General features: G+C 39.8%; 1 protein-coding gene across 1 annotated transcript in view; it reads left to right on the top strand.

Annotated features, from left to right (window-relative positions):
- The window catches only part of SORCS1 (sortilin related VPS10 domain containing receptor 1), a 545,549-nt gene that overhangs the window by 520,288 nt on the left and 6,179 nt on the right, over positions 1-19,082 (top strand). The window contains exons 24-26 of the mRNA XM_072995575.2: positions 7,025-7,124; positions 15,188-15,293; positions 15,405-15,565. Coding sequence (XP_072851676.2) covers positions 7,025-7,124; positions 15,188-15,293; positions 15,405-15,565 — 367 coding nt within the window. The remainder of the gene's footprint in view (positions 1-7,024; positions 7,125-15,187; positions 15,294-15,404; positions 15,566-19,082) is intronic.

The raw sequence follows: 19,082 nt of genomic DNA, 5'->3' as shown, positions 1-19,082 counted from the left end.
TCCATTTTTACCTCCCATGTCATCCCTTCCTTGTTTGAACAAACCATCATTTCCACTGATGTGGTTTACAAGACCTGAACAGTACCATTAATGACAGGATCTTTCATAGGGTTACCAGAAGTGAGAAGAGACTGGATGGCACATAACCACAACAATAGTTTCATCCTATCAGTATTGATCAGAACCTTTTTCTTTCTGTCACTAATATTGGGCAGCATTAATTTATACTTCAGACTGTAGAAGAGAATAATTCATTTCCAGTGCTGTTACCATATAGAACCAGATTTAATGTAGACACAATCAACTGATAGGTTATTGTGGAAACATAGTGAAACAAATGGGAACACACCACAAATGCCATGGAATGTGTTTCATTTCATTTTAATGAGACTTTGGAAAGTCTATAGCAGGTATGTGTTGTTCTATCTCACGCAGGCATATTACAGTACACAGTCTCTGGGGAAATATTTTGGGGAGCCATATTACTTGAGTTATAACAACTGATGTCACCAAACATGAGAAATGAGAATAACAAAGATCAAGCGGTTTTCTTGCTGGCCAGGCATATGAAATGAATATACTCACACGTGATGAATCACAATGCTTGTAGTGTTGTTCTCAGGCATTTTCCTGTCTGAAACACAGCTTCCTTTGCTAGGACCTCTGTGGCACCAATCTTTAATACCTGTCGTTTTTCCATCCATGTGGGCCCCAGTGCTGCCTAGAATGACTAGTCCTGAAAGCTCATAGTGTCATGGTTCTAATCTTTGTAAGAAAGCCCTCTGGAATAGTTTATAATCTATCCCCAAAATGAATTAAGCTGGACATCATTTTCTAGGAGACCAATTTTGTTTGCAGAACTTGGAAAAGTCACTTTTTTAAAGGGGGTGGGGAACCATATCTCCAGGAATCCCCTGGGCAGCTTGGCTTCTGATTTCCTGTACATAAATTCCATGTCAAAAATGGCTGCTTAGGCAGGAGAATAGTCTCATTTTGTCGTAAATTGAGTGCTGGCTAAGTGGATCCTAGCGCACATTTTTAAAATTCCTGAACTAACTTTGGTGGGAGACAGGAGGGAAGAAAGTTTCACATCTAATTTATATTTACATCGGTGATGCACATAGTCTGCACTTGGGCAAAACCATGCTAGCAATGGAATTGGTTTTCCTTTATTTTCATTGTAAATTAAGCACTCCCCTTCACCTATACAAATTATTTGTTATTGCTATTTATTATATTTCTCTTGATGAGGGAATGATAAAGAACAGATTCTATTTCAAAAGCCTTCCCAACCTCCAGCCTTGTGTTTAATTCTGCAAATGAAGCAGATAGTCAATGAAACTACGTGAAGGACCAAAACTAATTCAGAGAGATAATTATTTTCACAAGGGACCCTTTTGAAGACTCTGAATTAAGTGGACTGCAGTGCAGAGAAGGATAGTTTGTTCGTCAGTGGAGCAATAAGAACGAAATAATGCAACAATCTGACAAACATATGTGGCAGTTTCATCCTGCATATATGTTGACACCAGTTTCTTTGATGTTTTTGTATGTGGGATGCAATCCACCCAGAATGTTGATTCTACAGAGGATGTGTTGCGATGAAGTGGCACTCATATAGTCCCTGTTCACTTCATTGAGGCTTGTATAGAAGAACTTATGTTGTGTATAAAGAGGTAGTGCTTGTACTGTTTCATTATCATCCTCTGTTGTTGTTTTAGTCGTGTCCGACTCTTCGTGACCCCATGGACCAAAGCATGCCAGGCCCTCCTGTCTTCCACTGCCTCCTGGAGTTGGGTTAAATTCATGTTGGTCGCTTCGATGACACTGTCCAACCATCTCATCCTCTGTCGTCGCCTTCTCCTCCTGCCTTCACACTTTCCCAACATCGGCATCTTTTCCAGGGAGTCTTCTCTTCTCATGAGATGGCCAAACTATTGCCATCTCTAGTCTTTCCATATCAGCCTCAGCTACTTCATCTCCTTGCCTCTCAACTCCCTTCTTTTAGCCAGCGACTACACATAGTTGAAATAGTGTGTGTGTGTATCCTTCTGTGATTGGGGGATGGGATGCCTTATTCACCCACACAGCCACCCAGGGCAACAGTTATTTTAATCTCTCTCTGTGTGTGTGGAGTCTGCCTGTCTTTCATCTGATATTTTGTGAGTGAAGTTTGCATTTTAATATTCATTTCTATCAGTATATTGCTATTCCTAGAAATATATTAAATATATTTCACCAAGAAAAATAGCTCAGTGGGTTGGGCACCTGTTTGCTGAACCTGAGGTCAAGAGTTTTATTCCTCTCTGTGCTTCCTGAGAGAATACCCAGCCTGTGGAGACCCAGAATTCTCCCAGGAGAAAGGAATATTAAAATATTTTTGAGTACTCTGTACTTAGGAAAGCCTGGAAGGGATCTATTATAGGTCAAAAGTGACTTCACAGCACACCATTTTTAATATTACTGATTAGAAAAAGTCCTGTCTAGAACTATAGACTTATTTTTGTGAGAATATAGTGTTGTGGGTTCAGGGCTTCTGCCCATTCTGTGTGGGAATGATGGAAATCAAACAGCATCTGGGGACTCAAGTGTCACGTTCCCCCAGTGTCTCCTGTTTGTTTTCCCCAAAACACAGGTCCACATTCAGACACGATGTACTATTTTCTCCCTTTACTCGCTGCCACCAGTGGATCTTTATCTACACTGTACCAAGTAAGTTTCTTAGACCCAGGCTGCCAAATAGAACAGGTTTATTAATTGTTTAATTGGTAAATCACAGAAGTAAACTCATAGATGTTCTTTCATTGTTTAATCATTAAACATGGATAGCATTACACGTTTGCTTGTTTGTATTCGTTCCCAGTAACCACTGTATCAATATCTTATGACTGTCTATTTTCTATTACTTTTATCTCTTATCTATTCTCTAACACACCCCAGCTTTCCAATCTCTGTCTTAACACTTCAAAACCTCCTCTCTAACTCCCCTCAGTCTCCAACTGCTCTTGACTCCGCCCCTCCTGTCCTGTCATAGGCTCCTGCCCTAGAGCTCCATATGATGGTCAGGCGTGATTTGGGCATTCCACCCAAGGATTGGGAACAGCTCTTCCAAGGGCTTCTTTAAAAAACGATACCTTGGCAGTCTTTTGTCTTTCTTTGTGATGGTGGGGAGGCAGCAATCCTTTCATCACTGACACACTCTGTTTTTGAGTATCCTACCATAGTAGTCTGCTGAATGCTTGTAGATAAGAAATGCAGGAAAGAAAAGGGGGCGGGGTAGATCAAGCCACACTTTTCTTTCATTTTTTCCACCATAAAATACATACAAATTATAATATGTCATGGCTCCATACCCTTCAAATAATAGATTTCTGGTTTTGTTTTTGCCATTCTAGCTACATGAATTGGAGCACCCATCATGCTTCTTCTGAGGTGACCTCCAATGTCTTTATTGCTCCTCTAGAGCAGATGATATTGCTGTGGCTGCAGCCCAAGACATCATTTCATATTTTGTTTCAGTGTATCCAAGCCGGTACTGCAGCCATGGAACCATAAAAGGCCATCTGTTCTGCTGAAAATCTTGGCACTTTTCTACACAGACTCAATGTCATGGAACATTACTTGTCATGGCTGCAAATTCCCTGCTAGACTGTTGTGTTTGGCATGTTTTGGGGTACCTCTTATGCCCTACCTTCACTGGAGAGTACTTGTGACTCTATAAACCTTAAAGAAGTTGACAGCTTTCAAAACTAGCACAGCTGAGTCCACTAGAGTAGGCACAAAGACAGAAGCCAAAAGAATGTACTAAAGGATATTCTGCATGGATTTAATGGGCAAAAACTGGCTTTCGTAGTATGGAAATCCTTATGTTTTCTGCATTCCTGGTATGCTTCAAGTACAGTTCTTGTCATCTGCTACTGCTGACACACCAAAGATTTTATCCAGTAAGGGAATATAAAGCAGACTGATTTTAACCCATGGTCACAATCACTATTGAGCTCATCATCAGATTCTTCATCACCCCACATCAGGGTGCAGGCCGGCTTTCTTATGCTTTTCGGCTGCTGCTTTGTCTTTGCGGTAAATACGTATAGGTCTTCTGCAGACTTGTATTTTCTTAGATTTTCTGGGTCTTCAGTCAGGCTCCCCCTGAGCCTTGGAGGGGGGGCTGAGGGGCACAGGGGCTGGGAAAGCCCCACAAGCCCCTGGTAGTAGCCCTGGGGACGCAAACGCCTTCTGGGTCTCCCCGTAAGCTTTTGGCTTGTCTCAGGAATTTGATTTTCTTTGTCAGCCATCGTCTCCAAAGCGTCACAGCCACTGCAACGAATGGTCAGTGTGGAGAACTCTAACTTTCTTAGTCAGGTGGCCTAAGAGCATGCCCAGGCATGCCCTTAGGACCACCCCCTTTTCTACATAGCCCATCCAACTGATCCCATCGGTCTACAGGGATGCAGGCCGGCCCCTAACCTTCGGGAGCCAATGCTCAGGCCTCCCTTGGGTCACGGGGGACCCCCACCTCTAGGTAAACCTCCTCTAGGTCCACGGTGACCTCTACAGCCCCTGATGTCACCCTCAACCCACCCCTTCCGCCAGTAGGGGCCAGGGTTGACCTTTGACCCTGGAAGTCGATCCTTGACCCTTATGTCCCACCTTACAGGGCTGTTGTAGCTGTCAAAATGTTGATTTGATGAATGCTATGCCCTATTACTACTGTCAAGAACTACCTAGTGTTCTACTTAGGATGGTAGCCAAGCCACAAGTGTATAGCCATTATCTTTTAAATGCACTGTAGTTTTCTCATTTGTTTCTGTTTTGGAGCCATCAAACACATCTGTCTGCTGATGTGACTTAGCCAGTCTGAATTTCTATTGACTTCTGCTTCTTTGGGTATTCTCAAACTGCTTGAAAGGAGTGGGTTTTTCTTTCATTTTTTTTAAAAAATCTTTACTGAATGAGCATAGAAACAACAGCAACAGCAAAATAATAGTACAGTTTTTTCCATAGAAATGCCTCATCTGATATAGTTCTTTCACACCATCATAATCTGCATTGTGTATTACAAATTAATTTGTGGTATTCCTCATGTATTAACTCGTATCAATATGAATATATAGGGGCAGCTTAATGCACCACCTCCTGTTGCACCAAGAAGAAAGAGAGTGGTGGCCCATCTTACAGAAAGAGAAAGAGAATACAGCATCAACGGCAGTCTCCATCACATAATTGGCTCCTATATTAAAGCCAACCACTTCCAAACAAGGATGCTCCTGTAGTGACTTTCAAAATTAACAAAGTCAGCTGCTTCCTCAGTGCTTGCCTCTGAGGGTCTTCAAAGCCAGGCCTGTAAAGTAGGCAGAAAAACTTGTCTGTCCAGTATTACAGGTGACACCCTTTGTAATGCCCAGGGAAGAGTTCAGCCAAGCAGTGAAAGCTGCCTCAAGTGTCAGAGGCCCTGCTAAATTTGCTGCTCCCATGCTCTGCCACCTGGAGGACTGTATCATTAACACAAATGACTCTGAGTCAAACTAGAAGATTCCTCCCTTGTTCAGTCCTGATGATAATCTGTCCCTTATCTGTACTTAACCTTTTGCATACATGTGACATTTCTCATTGTGGAGATATTAAACCACCAGGCACCATGCTCCGGGGATTCAGGCACCTACTTGAACTGCATTCTTCCCTGAAAGAAACTGTAATGACCCAAAGTCGCATGCGATTTCTTGTCATTGATATGGCAGTGAAGCCAATTTGGAGAAGTATAATTAATAAAAAAATGGGGGTAAATGCAATCACTGGATTTGAATAAGCAAAAATAGACTGGAAATAGTGTAGCAATGCAAAATATGTTTAAGGAGTCCAGTATGTGCAAGAAATGTGCTGTTATTCAAACTACTTCAGTGTTCAACACACAACCTGATTTCCTAATTAGCTCCAAGACAGGGAAAGTGTTCCAAGTAAACGGTGGCCAATATGAAATGCAAGAGCCAAAAGTCTTTTTTTTAAAATTGAATGCAGAAAATTAAAAAGCTAGGAATAAATCTCTCACAGTGAAAAATGAGAGTCAAAGCCTCTGTCCCACCTGAGCAGAATTACAGAGTTGAACAAATTCAACAAAATTAGAAAGATCGGAAATGGCTTTTCAAACGATATCTTTTTATTTAACTTGATAACTTCCCATTAACCTTTGAAAATGTAGGAAGGGTTATTTAAAACAAATTACATTAGGTGATTACATCATGTGGTGAGCCTATTCATGAAAATTAGATTTTGTATAGATCTTTGACCTAGCAAAAAGTTAGATTCTATTTTTTTATGATTACATATGTTTTTGTGTCATGTGTTGTGTATGGAGTAATTTTCTTGTAGAATGTATTCGCGAAGGCTTTCCTGTAGAAATTGCTGCTTCTTTAAAAAGCAAAGAATATCCTGCTTGTTAAGTCTGTGATGCCTGTTAAGCGTGTGATGAAAGTGTTGTGTGTCTGCTGCAGCTTAAAAGACTTATGAGCCTGCCTTGTTATTCCTGTTAGTCTCATCTATTTTCTACTGTATAATATTGGTGTCTCCATATAATTGGCCTGATACCATGTAAAACTTATTGGGTGACATCTATGCATGCATGGAGGGAACCAAAGCCTTCTGTAGGCCCTCATTTGAGACTAACACTTTCCTTCAAGTGGTCATGGCAATCTTGTTAACCAACAGATAGATTAGACTGGTGGGGAAAAGAACCCCACTTATAAAGTACAGTATCTATGTACATCAGCCTGTATGGAAGTAATTTTGATCATACGAAGTGCATTTGAATACACTGCTGCTTGATGAATTGGAATTCCATTATAAGAAAACTTTGACAATGATCAAACATTTACTGAGGACTTAGCATGTGTGATATTCCTATGCCCTGTATTTGTGGTTGTGAAAATATTTTGAGGTGCATCTTTCTAGAACTATATATTGTTCTTGCCCTCCGTGAAAGTTTCTGTATGATTGTATAGTGCAGTCATCTCTTATTTTCTCATTGCAGATTTCAGAACTGTTGGCACAGAAATTAAACCAAAATGTCGTCCAGTTTAACCTAAAGCCTGGTGTTAGAATTCTTGTTCACACCGCCCACTTGACAGCAGGTTCGTATTGATTCCTAAACATTTCAAACAGTATGTTTAGCACAATGTATTGTAAATTCTTCAGGACTTAGGATTTTAAAAAAATGTTTAAAAATATTGTATATCTTTTCTGGTATATTGAAAGTAGCTCAATGTAACAAATAACAGATTTACAGTACAATACTCTGCCTGTCTAGATGAATCTGTGTCCCCTTAAATTCAATCACACATTGTTATCTATATAGGATTGCAGTCTTTGGAAAACAAACATGGCAAACCTTTTCCTTCTTTGCTCTGAACAGAATGAGCACTTCCCCTAAAGTTTGTAGCAAGTAATTTGAAAAATGTGGTGTATTGTCCCAAAATGTTGATTGAGTTGCCTCATTGATCCTTAAGGAAATAACTCCTACACTGTTTTAGCTGAAATCCAGTAGTCACAACTAGAGTAGGCTCACTGGATCAATAGAACTTACAGAGGCATTGACGCACCAATCCCCACTGTTTCAAAAGGCCTGTTCTAACTGCAACTTTCTGCTGGACTTCAGCCATTGTTTCATCAGCTCTTCATTGTTTTAATCCAAAGACTAGTAGTATTTCTTTCTAGTAAAGTTTTGGTTAATCCTTGAACGTCAGTCTTGAACTTTGGAGGTGAAATCGTTAAGTTAACTCATTCTGTAATACATATGTTTAGGACTGTGTCTACTACGTACAGTCCAAGAATTGCTATTTTACCAATGAAAGTAATCAACTCTCTGAGATGTTTAATGACACTATAGATGCATGAGAGCCACCATTCATCATTAGTGACTACCCATCACAAGTTAGCCGTGCATCACATTCATTATTAATTTTTATTCATTTTTGTTTCGTGTAGCATTCTGACATGGTTATAAGGCTGGCATCAGGCTTTAATAAGCCTCACTGCAATGCCACACCACTGCTGATCAGGACTTTCTACCTGGTTTTGCTCTTGCCATGGCTTCCTTACCTGACACCACCATCTGCAACCACAATGGCCATCTTTACCTCAGATGGTTATGCTTGTCGATGGGATACAGAACACTGCACTTGGAGAAATCTCAAATGGAAAGCAGCTCCCACCCAAAAGCAGAGCCAGCATCTGCAGAAATGAGGTTGTTTAAGGGAATGATTGATTGGGCTGTCTCTGTAGCCACTCTTTGGAACTCTCTGCGAGGGTGCCTATGGTGGCCCCCTCCTTGTTCTCCATCTTTTGGCAAACAAAGACCCCTTTTACTCTGGCAGACCTGTGTGTTTTTTTAAAACTGCATCAGAAATCAATGTGAATTCCAGTCATGAGACAAGGGCAATTAGACAGACAGACAGACAGACAGACAGATAGATAGATAGATAGATAGATAGATAGATAGATAGATAGATAGATAGATAGATAGATAGATAGATAGATAGATAGATAGATAGATAGATAGATGAGTGTAATGCAGGAGGGTAAGTGTGAACACTGGTGTACCCTGCCAAGCTCTTAAGGCCCTAAAGCTACTCCAGTATGGCAGTGCTGCTGGTACAGGAACACTGTTGCCACCTGTTGCACTGCTTGGCTATTTGGACTCATTCTATTCTTTGCTTGCTTGCTTGTTTGTTTAAAAGTAAATCCAAATACAGTATTAGTTCTTTCTGTGTTCATTGTATGCCCATTTCCCGATTTAGGTACATTTGACCAAGTAGGCTATGACCCACAGAAATCTATGCCACAAATTTCTGTATATTTTGAAAGGTAGAGCAACGTTCTGTTGTTTTTGTTCCAATGGAATAACATAACTATGTTTACAATAAATAAATAAATAAATAAATAAATAAATAAATAAATAAATGTGTACAGATCAGGTCTTGGATTGAGTAAAAATTGTAGGATTTCCTAAGGTAGAGATATTCATGGAATGCCAGGGTGTCAACTCCTAGGAAATATGCTAGTTCCATCTCACAGACAACTCTCATAAAAGTACGTATCTTGTTTCTATAGTTTCAGCCTCATGCTTATACTAACAAGATATTTACTATTCTGTATTTTTTTAAAAAAACTAGATAATAAAAGCTGAAAATCAAAGCTGTACTATCAGTAAAGCAGTCACACTGATTCCACTGCATGCTGTCTATATATGAGAAGGTATCTTATGTCTAGACAGCATGAAACTATACTGGTTGCCTTGAATAATAGGGAAATGTCACAGCTGGTAGCCTCAGACCAGTTTACCTCTAGGGTCTACTCTACCTGCTTTTTGATTGGCTTGTTCTTTTTTAAATGGTGATTCCACTGTAAATCCTGACTGGAAGTACCAAAGGTAGTGAATAGGTCAGATCAGGGAGGGAAAGCAAATGATGAAAAATTCAGCTTTGAAGCAATAGTACATTGTTATACCTGCCCCCATGCCCTACTGCTATACTCCTTGTCTGCTTTTTTGTACTAGTCTGCTTTATATTCCCTTACTGGATAAAATCTTTGGTGTGTCAGCAGTAGCAGGTGACAAGAACTGTACTTGAAGCATACCACGAATTCAGAATGTTATAAAATTTGGATTTTAGAAATTTCCACTACTGACAACTATACACTTTTCTCTTCAAGAACGCTGGAGTTAGAGGCACTGGACTCCCGTGTGGTTTAAAATCTGTGTATAACTCTTATTCCCAAAAAAACATAACTACAAAGTATAAATAGTTGATTCACACAGACATACACGTACACACACACACAGAGTGAAAGAGAGAGAGAGAGAGAGGTGACAGAGAAGGAGAGAAGCAAGGTTCTCTTCCATAACATTGACAGTCCTTTCCATACAGTACCATGTGCAATGAGACTTAAAGTTCTTTATAACTCCCTGATCTAGAGGTTGAATTAGAGATGTTGTGTTTATGGATAAATATATCACTTTGATGCCTTCAGTGTTGAACTCATGGGATTTGGGTGGTCAGGGGCACAGTATTTATTTATTTATTTCATTTCATTTCTTGAACTTGTATGCCGCCCATCTAGACATAGTCTACTCTGGGCGGCTCACAGAACACAAAGTAAAACAATAGAAATAAATTAGCAGTTAACAACACATTGATAGTAATGCAAGATGGAGAAAATAAAAAGAAAATTAAATTATTGCATATTTATTTCTTTCTTGGGTGGGGAAAACACGCTGCTTGAATCTGTGCAATTCAAGAGAGAAGTGTATTCCGCTTTCTCAGCTGACGTTTGGTTGTTAAAACCTAAATTGTATTTACAGGATACAAATGACATCTGTGAAATATAAATCAGGTTGCCAATATATAAAAGCAAACACATTTTAATAAGTTGGCATTTAAATGTTGTAAATGTTGATTACGGGAGAGGGGAGGCAGAATCTGTGTGGTACTGGTCACTTATAATTGTAATCTTTTAAAATTAATGTGATGATAACTCTGAGTCTATTATTTTTCTGATTTCTCATTCCTTGCAAAGTAATTAATAACATATCTGATTATGGCAGACTGGGTAGAAGTCAGATGAACCTAAGCAACAGGATTGTGATATTTATATTTAATAAACCACTACAAGTCTGGTACTGTACCGTACAAGTCTGGTACCGGTTTTTCCCTCAATATACTTTTTAGACTCCATCAATATTTTATATATTTACACTGAAAGCACACATATTTTTAATGTGTTTGCTAATTGAATGATTTTGAATTTTCCTGTTCAAAGGCTGCTAACGTTCACATCTGTGAACGTCTCTTTGACTTTGATGTGATCCATGCTTGAAAATGGTCATTAGGACAACAAAGAGTCTTGTGGCAATTTAAAGAGTGACAATTTTTACTCAGCATAGGATTTCAATTTCTTCAAAAGCATTCAAATAAAAATGGCAATTTCTTAAGGTGCAACGAGACCCTACAGAGCTAGCCATTTGGATGTTTTGAGGAGCAGAACTACAGACTTTACATCTTCAGGTTTTGACATATGAACAGTAGTATCCATGGCAGCACTTATTATATGTGATCCAACTCCTTATCAACATAATTTTTCCAAGAATCCTTTTCCTAACTTGGCTCCTACAAAATGCATGGTGCATCCAAAGTGTTGCTTGTGAAACACACATTTCTGAACTTAAGCAGTACAGCGATTGGTAAGAAGTGAATGGATGAGATCCACCCTTTGTGAATCTCATGATCAACCCAAACACAGTTTGACACTGAAATTTGAATGTTCTTGAAGTTTATAATGAAATTCAACAAAAAGGGAAACAAAATGCATATGTATTCGCGAAGGCTTTCACAGCCGGGATCTAATGGTTGTTGTGAGTTTTTCGGGCTCTTTGGCTGTGTTCTTGCCAAAGAGCCTGAAAAACCCACAACAAAAAATGCATATATTTGAAAATATGTACAGACATATGTATTTGTGAAATAATGTATGCAAAAAAAAATGCATGTGGCTTATTCAGTGGAAGAGGTGGACACAAATTTATATGTTTGAAAACTGCATACAAATGCACATATTTTGCTAAAAGCACATACAAATACATATGAATTCCTATACAGACTAAAAAGTCAACAACAATGCAATGAACAATGGGGTAAAACAAGCTGAGTAATGGGAAAAGCACAATACCTGTGAAATCAAGCTTGACAGCGTCACCCATCCTTAAATTAAATAGCAACAAATAAGCCATGTTAGGTGTGTTTGCACATTGTATCAAGTTATGGTTTAGTATTAAATGGAGTACCAGTAGCACTGCAGGCTTGTGTGCAAAACCTCTTCCTCTTTGTATCCCTCTTTTGATATCAGAGGGCAAGGACGTCCCCATCCTAACATTAGAAATGTTGTCAACTAACTGATTATTCATTATGTCAAATCATGGGTACACTATGGTTAGTGAGAACTAAGGTTTAAAGCAGTGGTTCCCCCAGATGTTCTTCCAGAACTCCCAGAAGCCTTCACCACTAACTGTGCTGACTGGTATTTCTAGGAGTTTTAGCCCAATAACATCTGGGGACCCAACATTGAGAGCCCGTGGTTTAGAGCAAAGTTTGGGAAACTGTGGCCTGTCTGCTGAATTGTCAGCATGCATTTCTGTTACTTTTTCTGGGCCCAGAAGATCCCCTGACACTTTTGTTATGCTTTTTTTGCTCTAGGGAAAATGTCTACAATATGATTCAAGCCTTTAGGGGAGACAAAGAAAAGCCCCCTCCAGTTCTTTTCAACTTGCAGATGGAATCTGTGGAAGGAGTGTGCAATCACATGGGGTTAGGCAGCTTTTGTATTCCCATCCCCAGCCATTGAAGTCTCTACGTTTAAGCCATTTTGGAGTGACCTATAGACCACGGATAGCCTGTGTCCATGTTCTATATAGCTTGAAACCCCCCCGGCCCCCAGCCCCCAGCCCCAATTCATTTCTTTCCTTCTGATTAGCCTCCTCCTTGCTGCCTAGCTGGTTTGTAATGAATCCCAATAAACACTAAGGAGATAGCATTTATATCACAATAAAACACACAAACAATTGTTTCCATCTTCACGCAGTACAGGTTGATGTGCCCCTTCCCCATGGTTTCTAATGTCTATTAATCAGCCATTCCATAGCAGCTGGAGTAGATGCATTTTCCAGTATGCGATATATTGTTGGTAACAGATAAGAGATTTACTGCAAAAATTAAATCCTTGCAGTCTACATATACTGTGAATCCAAATTTAGAACAGAATACCAACACTGTAGTCAAAATGAGACAAGAGAAAGCCCATTCACATTCTTAAGCAGAAAGCAGTGATCTTCTGCTGTTTATACAAAGCTCTCTTTTGAGTAAAAATCAGATTTCTTCACATGAAAAAGGATTTCTTCACAGAATTCTTTTAAATGGTATGAATAACAAGTCACTGTTTAAGTCATTCCCTAAGCCAAGTTTACTAATAGCTTCTCTTGGGAATCTGGCTGCATCCAATTAGCAAGCAGCACGGCAAATATCTGCAGGCCTTCTTTATTATACTGTGCAAAAAGTACAAAAGGTGAAGAAAAGTGCTGCCTAATTTCTGCCAGTACTAAAGTACAAGTATCATCTAAATAGGTAGCTGTCACCCTTAAGTGGACAATTCTTTTTTTTAAAAAAAATGAAGTAGTGAAATGATGCTGCACCCCAAATCATGGGTTTTCAATATTCCATTTATCTAAATTACTCAGAATGGGTAAGGATTTGGACTATATATATCCACCACATACACACTCCTAGTCCTCCACAGCCCTACAAGAGTTGGTAGTCAACATATGCAAAGTTAACAGTACAAAACTAAACAAGTTTATTAAACATCTGATTTATCCCCCCAATTCACATTGTTCTGCTCAGACATGCAAGCCTTGGGGTTTACAATGTTTGCCTTACAAACATGGTGTATATTCTAATGTCCAAATTCTTCTCTGGGATGGAATTTTAACCTAAATAATTGCCTCTCTCCCCTTCCTATTTGTCTGCTCTTCCACTCTTTCATACCTACAAAGTCCTAAATATCCTTTCCCTCTTCTTCAATGCATTGTCATGGGCTTTAGGAATACCTGCAGAGAGGTGGAAGTAAAAAGGAAGGGTCTGAGAAGTGACATAATCTCTTAGAGAAACAAAAGCTATTAGACATTAGTCCAGATACTATGAGCTGGTGCCCTGTTTGTCAGATGTCATAGTGGAGAGACACTTTCCGTCCCATCTTTCTCCAGTGTTCCCCCACTGCTGTCTCAGCACCGCTAGGCTGGAAATAAGGAATATGAATGGGTGACAGTAAAAACCTGGACCCCAAAGAGGAAAGTTTTGCGAGCAAACAGAAATGTAGGTTGATGGTACAGAGGCCAAAATGGGTTTGTCATTTTCTCCTTTTATGTTCAACTAAGATTGAAGTCAGTGGAAATCTCATCCAGATAAATGCAAAGCTGAAAAGCTGAACTATGTATCAATAAAATGAACAGCAATCTTGCTTCCAAAAGGAATCTTTATTATTCATTACCATACTTTTTCCAGAATTGTCATGGAACTTGGCATGTGCTCTCAGTTGATATCTTCAGGATCCAGCCAGAGAAACAACTTGGTTTGACCTGCAGACATAGCAATGTCTTCATCCAGTTAATTCTTGGTTGCTATCAGACATGTTGGATTGCTAGTAGCATTGCTGATTTTTGTAGGCATGCCATCATACCAAATGTTACCCTTAGGCTAGCCCTTCATCAAACACTAGTTTCCATCTAATGAGGCTTACATATTGCTGCACATATTGTTGTGGTTTAGATCTTAGACATATACATTTACAGGCCCAGAGCAAGGATTGAGAAACAGGGGCTATATGCAGCCCACTTTTTTGTGAGGTGAGGTCTTCACCCTTGAAAACACTGCCAAGCCATTGAAAGTAGCCATTACAATAGAAGCATCACCGCTACATATTTTTTCAACAAGTCAGAATACTGCTTTAAACAAGGCATGTGGTCCCTGCACAGCTTGTTCTTTAAGGGAAAAAAAGCTTGTGTGTGTGTGTGTGTGTGTGTGTGTGTGTGTGTGTGTGTGTGTGTGTGTGTGTGTGTGTGTGTGTGTGTGTTGCCACAAGTTCACCCTAGCTTTCAGAGATGCAGTAGCAATTTTTCCACAACAAGGTCTTCTGCCATCATACTGCTGCACAGCTAAAATCCAGTGGAATGACAACAATGTTCAGTGCCATTGGGATGCACCTCCCAGAGATTGTCTATCGCAAGCTTACAAATTGTTGCAGATTAATCAGACCATTTAGTACACAACCAGTTGTGCAACTAGCATCTTGTTAAGGAGCAGCAATCTGCAGCCAAGAATTGCAGAAGTTCCCTTATGCAAATGGAAGTCTGTCCAACTTTTTTAATAATACGGTGATCGCTGCAGTTTCTGTATGGAGCCATGATTGCATTTCTAATGTTTCCATTTCCTTATCCCTATATAATGGGTGTTCAAATGGAGGGCTAAGAACTATTGTGTCTAGACAAAGACTGGATCCTTGCCAAAAATATCAAGGGGACTTCTAAATCCAAACCACTGCATCTTAGCGTGTAGTTCAGCTGCAGACCTGATGTTTTAAACTTTTCTTTTTGCAGCCCCACTCACAGATGTTACACCTAGCCACAGTGGTTCAGCCATGCTGATGCTGCTATCTGTATTGTTTGTGGGACTGGCCGTATTTGTCATCTACAAATTCAAAAGGTATGACTCCCCCCTTCTCTCTTTTCTGAAAAGTCTTCTGTCCGGTGTGAAAGCAAAACGCTAAAATAGCCATAGTGGTTGCATCAACAATGGTTTCTGTTAATGTTTTAGGAAGATTCCGGGCATTAATGTTTATGCACAGATGCAGAATGAGAAAGATCAAGAGATGGTCAGTCCAGGCAGTCAAAGTGAAAGCATGCCTAATGCCCCTCAGAGCGAGCTGATGATCCCAGAGCAACTAGTAGATGAGAAGTTGGATACCGGGCTCATAGGTAAATAAACTACAGAAGCCAACAATTGGTCAAAATCTGCATTCTGATTGGCTACCTCTATTCTGAAATTCTATTCTGAGTCTTCCAACCTTCTCTGCTAAACTGCTCGCTATCACTGTTGTTCTATTAATCTCCCTAGATTACTCTAAACTAATTCCAGACTCTTTCTTCTTCCTGTTCTGCTTGGTGAATTAGAAAATTGCCAGTGAAGTTTCATTGCTGTAATAGATCTCTCTTTCTTCCCTCCCGCCCTCTCCCTCTCATTATAAAGAAGTACATGTGCAATCATGAAGGACTGTATGTTCAGGAAAATGTTTCTTAGTGTCTGATTCACGGCTTTTGCCATCGATTTCAACAGAACTGCTGATGTTGCACCAGTTAATGATCAAAAATACAAAACCCCTTCCTGCATACCTCCCAATGAATTTCATACCCACCCACGGCAAATTAATTGTTTAATGATTTTACTTGTTTTTTTTTCATATGATTTACTTCTAGCCTATACTGTGGCTTGACTAAAGACTATGGTCTGCTCTGTGGGTCTTTAGGTCCTCCGTGGGCAATGGGACACTGAAGGTACCCATGGAGTTGATCACCATACATGGGAGAGCAGCCAGTGCAGTCAACAAGAACTTTATTATAGAACGGTATATATAGACTACCATTATGGGAACATCTACCTTTTAGTTCTTTTCACCTCCCACAGTTCTTTCCTATGCAGCTCAGTAGTTCACTCTCACTCCACTGGGATGAAGTCTACTGAGTGGTTGCCAACACCCCCAGCCCTTTAATATCCAGATCCTTTCTCCTGTTCATCTTGCACCAGAGACTGAGATTGCACCAGAGTAGGAGAGGACCTCCAGGTGCCATGGGGCCATCCTGCCACTACAGAGCATCACTCCACAAATCCTCTATTTTTCCTCCTCTTTGCTTTCTTCCCCCAATGCCCCCAGATTCCTCACCCTTTATATATTGCTCCACCACTCCCTTCCTAAAGGTTCCTTTGCTTTTCTACCTTCTGACACCTCTGGTTCTCACACTGTCCTTGAAGTGTCTCCTTATGAGGGCTTGGACCTCCATGGGTAGAGCTCTGGTGACAGATGCCAAGTGTAGCTTTCTCCTTTTTGGGTGCTCTCAATGACTGTGGAAGGCATCAAGGTTGATCCTTGTTGGACTGCTACCCATCCACTCAAAACAACTGATCACTTTATTAGTGGTTGTCCTCCATTAGCTCAGTTGATTTTGGCAGGATATTAGTGGACCTTCTTCAAGATACCAGCCTGAGAATTGAGCCAAATAAGACAAATGGAAACAACATGCATCTATTTGAAGCATTGTCTGGCCTGCTAGCATTGATCAAACATTATGTCACTGCAGGACACATATAAGCATGTAAGGAACTGGTGGTCTCTAATATTTTGTCACATACCTGTGCCTGAACAGAAATCCAGAGAAGAAGGGACATGATAAAAGTCTTCTCACCAGCCAGTGGCTGAAGTTTTCTTGCTTAGCATGGAGAGTCACACTAGAGATATCACAGTGAATCAGTGGGATTTAGTGAGTCAGCTGTTATGTAAGTACCATTTGTTCAAATGGACCTACTGTTAATTGGAATTTACTACATACAAGTAAGTTGCAACTAGAATAAGTTCATTTGAATCTATGGCACTGATGGACTCACAAAATCCTGATTGAATCAGTGGGACTCCTCTCCTATGACTTATTACACTAAGCAACAGGATTTTAGCCACTGAGTCATCTTCACAAGTGTCGTGGTAATTATTCATTATCTTGGTGGGACATTTCCATCTTCCCTCTGTCATCTTGTGAATATTTGCTTTTGCTCTCTTGTTTATTCAGAAGCTGTTTTTTAAAGTCAGGGGTTCATAGAAAGTGCAAAGAGTGAAAACAGACTGAAAGTAATTAAATGGTGGTCAGAAAATGAGGGGATACTGAAAGTCAATCATAGAATGTCTGAAAGTGAAAAGGAGAAGATAACCACCAAAATGGTAGGAAGATATTAGCAAAGAGCAGGCAGAAATACTTTGAAAAGTAAGGAATGTGAAAAAGCCAGATGGGAGGCTGAACCAGTATGAATCATGAAATAAAGCTAACAGAAAAATGAGGAAAGGTGACTCATTGTTTAGGAATCTTGGCTCAAGATGAAAAGGAAGATAATCAATTAGCAAATGGGCATTAATAAAGCAGCAATGTATAAGTAAAAGTAAACAGTATATATATATGAAATGAAGGGAAGGAATGGGGTAGCAAAATGAAAAAAGGAAGAAATCACGCATGGATGCACGCACGCACGCACACCAGAAATTGTGTCAGAAGAAGAAAAGCACATGAAGAAGATCAATCTTATAATACAAAGGGCTCCAGCTCAGGGGATGGTGCAAAAAGAAAAGGGGAAGAGAAAAATGACAAAAATGTATGTAGTTATATGAGGAGTGAAAGACTATGCAACAGGCAGAGTTCAAACACAGATTCCCCAGTTACCAAAAGCAATGGGCTGGCAAGCAGAGATAGATCAACTAAAGAAAGAACTAGAGAAAAAGAGAAAACCCAATGGTCCAGAGCAAAAAAAAAGCAGAAAAAGAAAAGGAAACCATGTTTGACGGGCAGTGAAGACAGAAACAAACAGTGACCCATCAATAAAAACCAGTGAGAGTGAAGACTTGGTTACTTTCCATCACCTCTGCCTCTGTCAGGAAAAATGAAACCACATGAATTATTCATATTCTAACATCTAATATTTGTTATTGCTTAAGGAAAGTCTGAAAACTATTTGCACCTTTGGCAACATGCTTCTGGTGTTCTAGGGCCTAACCGATTAGTAATCCTAACTGGAGTAAACCCATTGAATCAATTGCTCCATGCTATGACATATTGATTTAAATCCTAATGGTTCAAGATGTCTACTCTAGCTGGACAAGCAGTTGGATTTAGCCATGAATGTGGCTTCTTTTTGTCTGCGTTTCCAAACCCAGAAAGAATTCCAAAGTTACTGAATGTCAGGTGAGCACAAGGCTGGAATGTTATCTCAAGAAAGTGACTGGTTAAAGATGCTAAATGGATGCATCCCCAAGAACACAGGAAGCAGCCTTACATTAAGTCAAACCATTGGCCCTTACACCCAAGTGTTATCACCACTGCCTGGGAATCTCTGGCATTCTCAGGCAACTTCCCATCAAAACATATCAAGGGCCTGATCCTGCTTATCTTCCAAAGTCAGACAAACTCAGGATGGTAATAGTAATATGGTAGAAGTAAGACTGCCAGTAATTGAGAGCATATTTTGGAATGACAGTTTCTGCATACATCTGTGGTGATTGCATGTATGTAAAATATGTTCCTTTGCTATTGTTTGGATTTGATTCTTAACAAGCTTTTATTCCCTTCTTTCCTCTCTCCTTTCACCCATGGAAGAGTATGCAAGAATTATGCTTTTCATTCATCTAACTCTTTCTAGCTGGGCTTATTTGTAGGGTTGCCAGATTTCCAAAGACCAATT

Source organism: Pogona vitticeps, chromosome 3, assembly GCF_051106095.1.
Source record: "Pogona vitticeps strain Pit_001003342236 chromosome 3, PviZW2.1, whole genome shotgun sequence".
Taxonomy (NCBI): domain Eukaryota; kingdom Metazoa; phylum Chordata; class Lepidosauria; order Squamata; family Agamidae; genus Pogona; species Pogona vitticeps.
The sequence above is the reverse complement of the archived record's forward strand: the minus strand, read 5'-3'. Positions and strand labels throughout refer to the sequence as shown.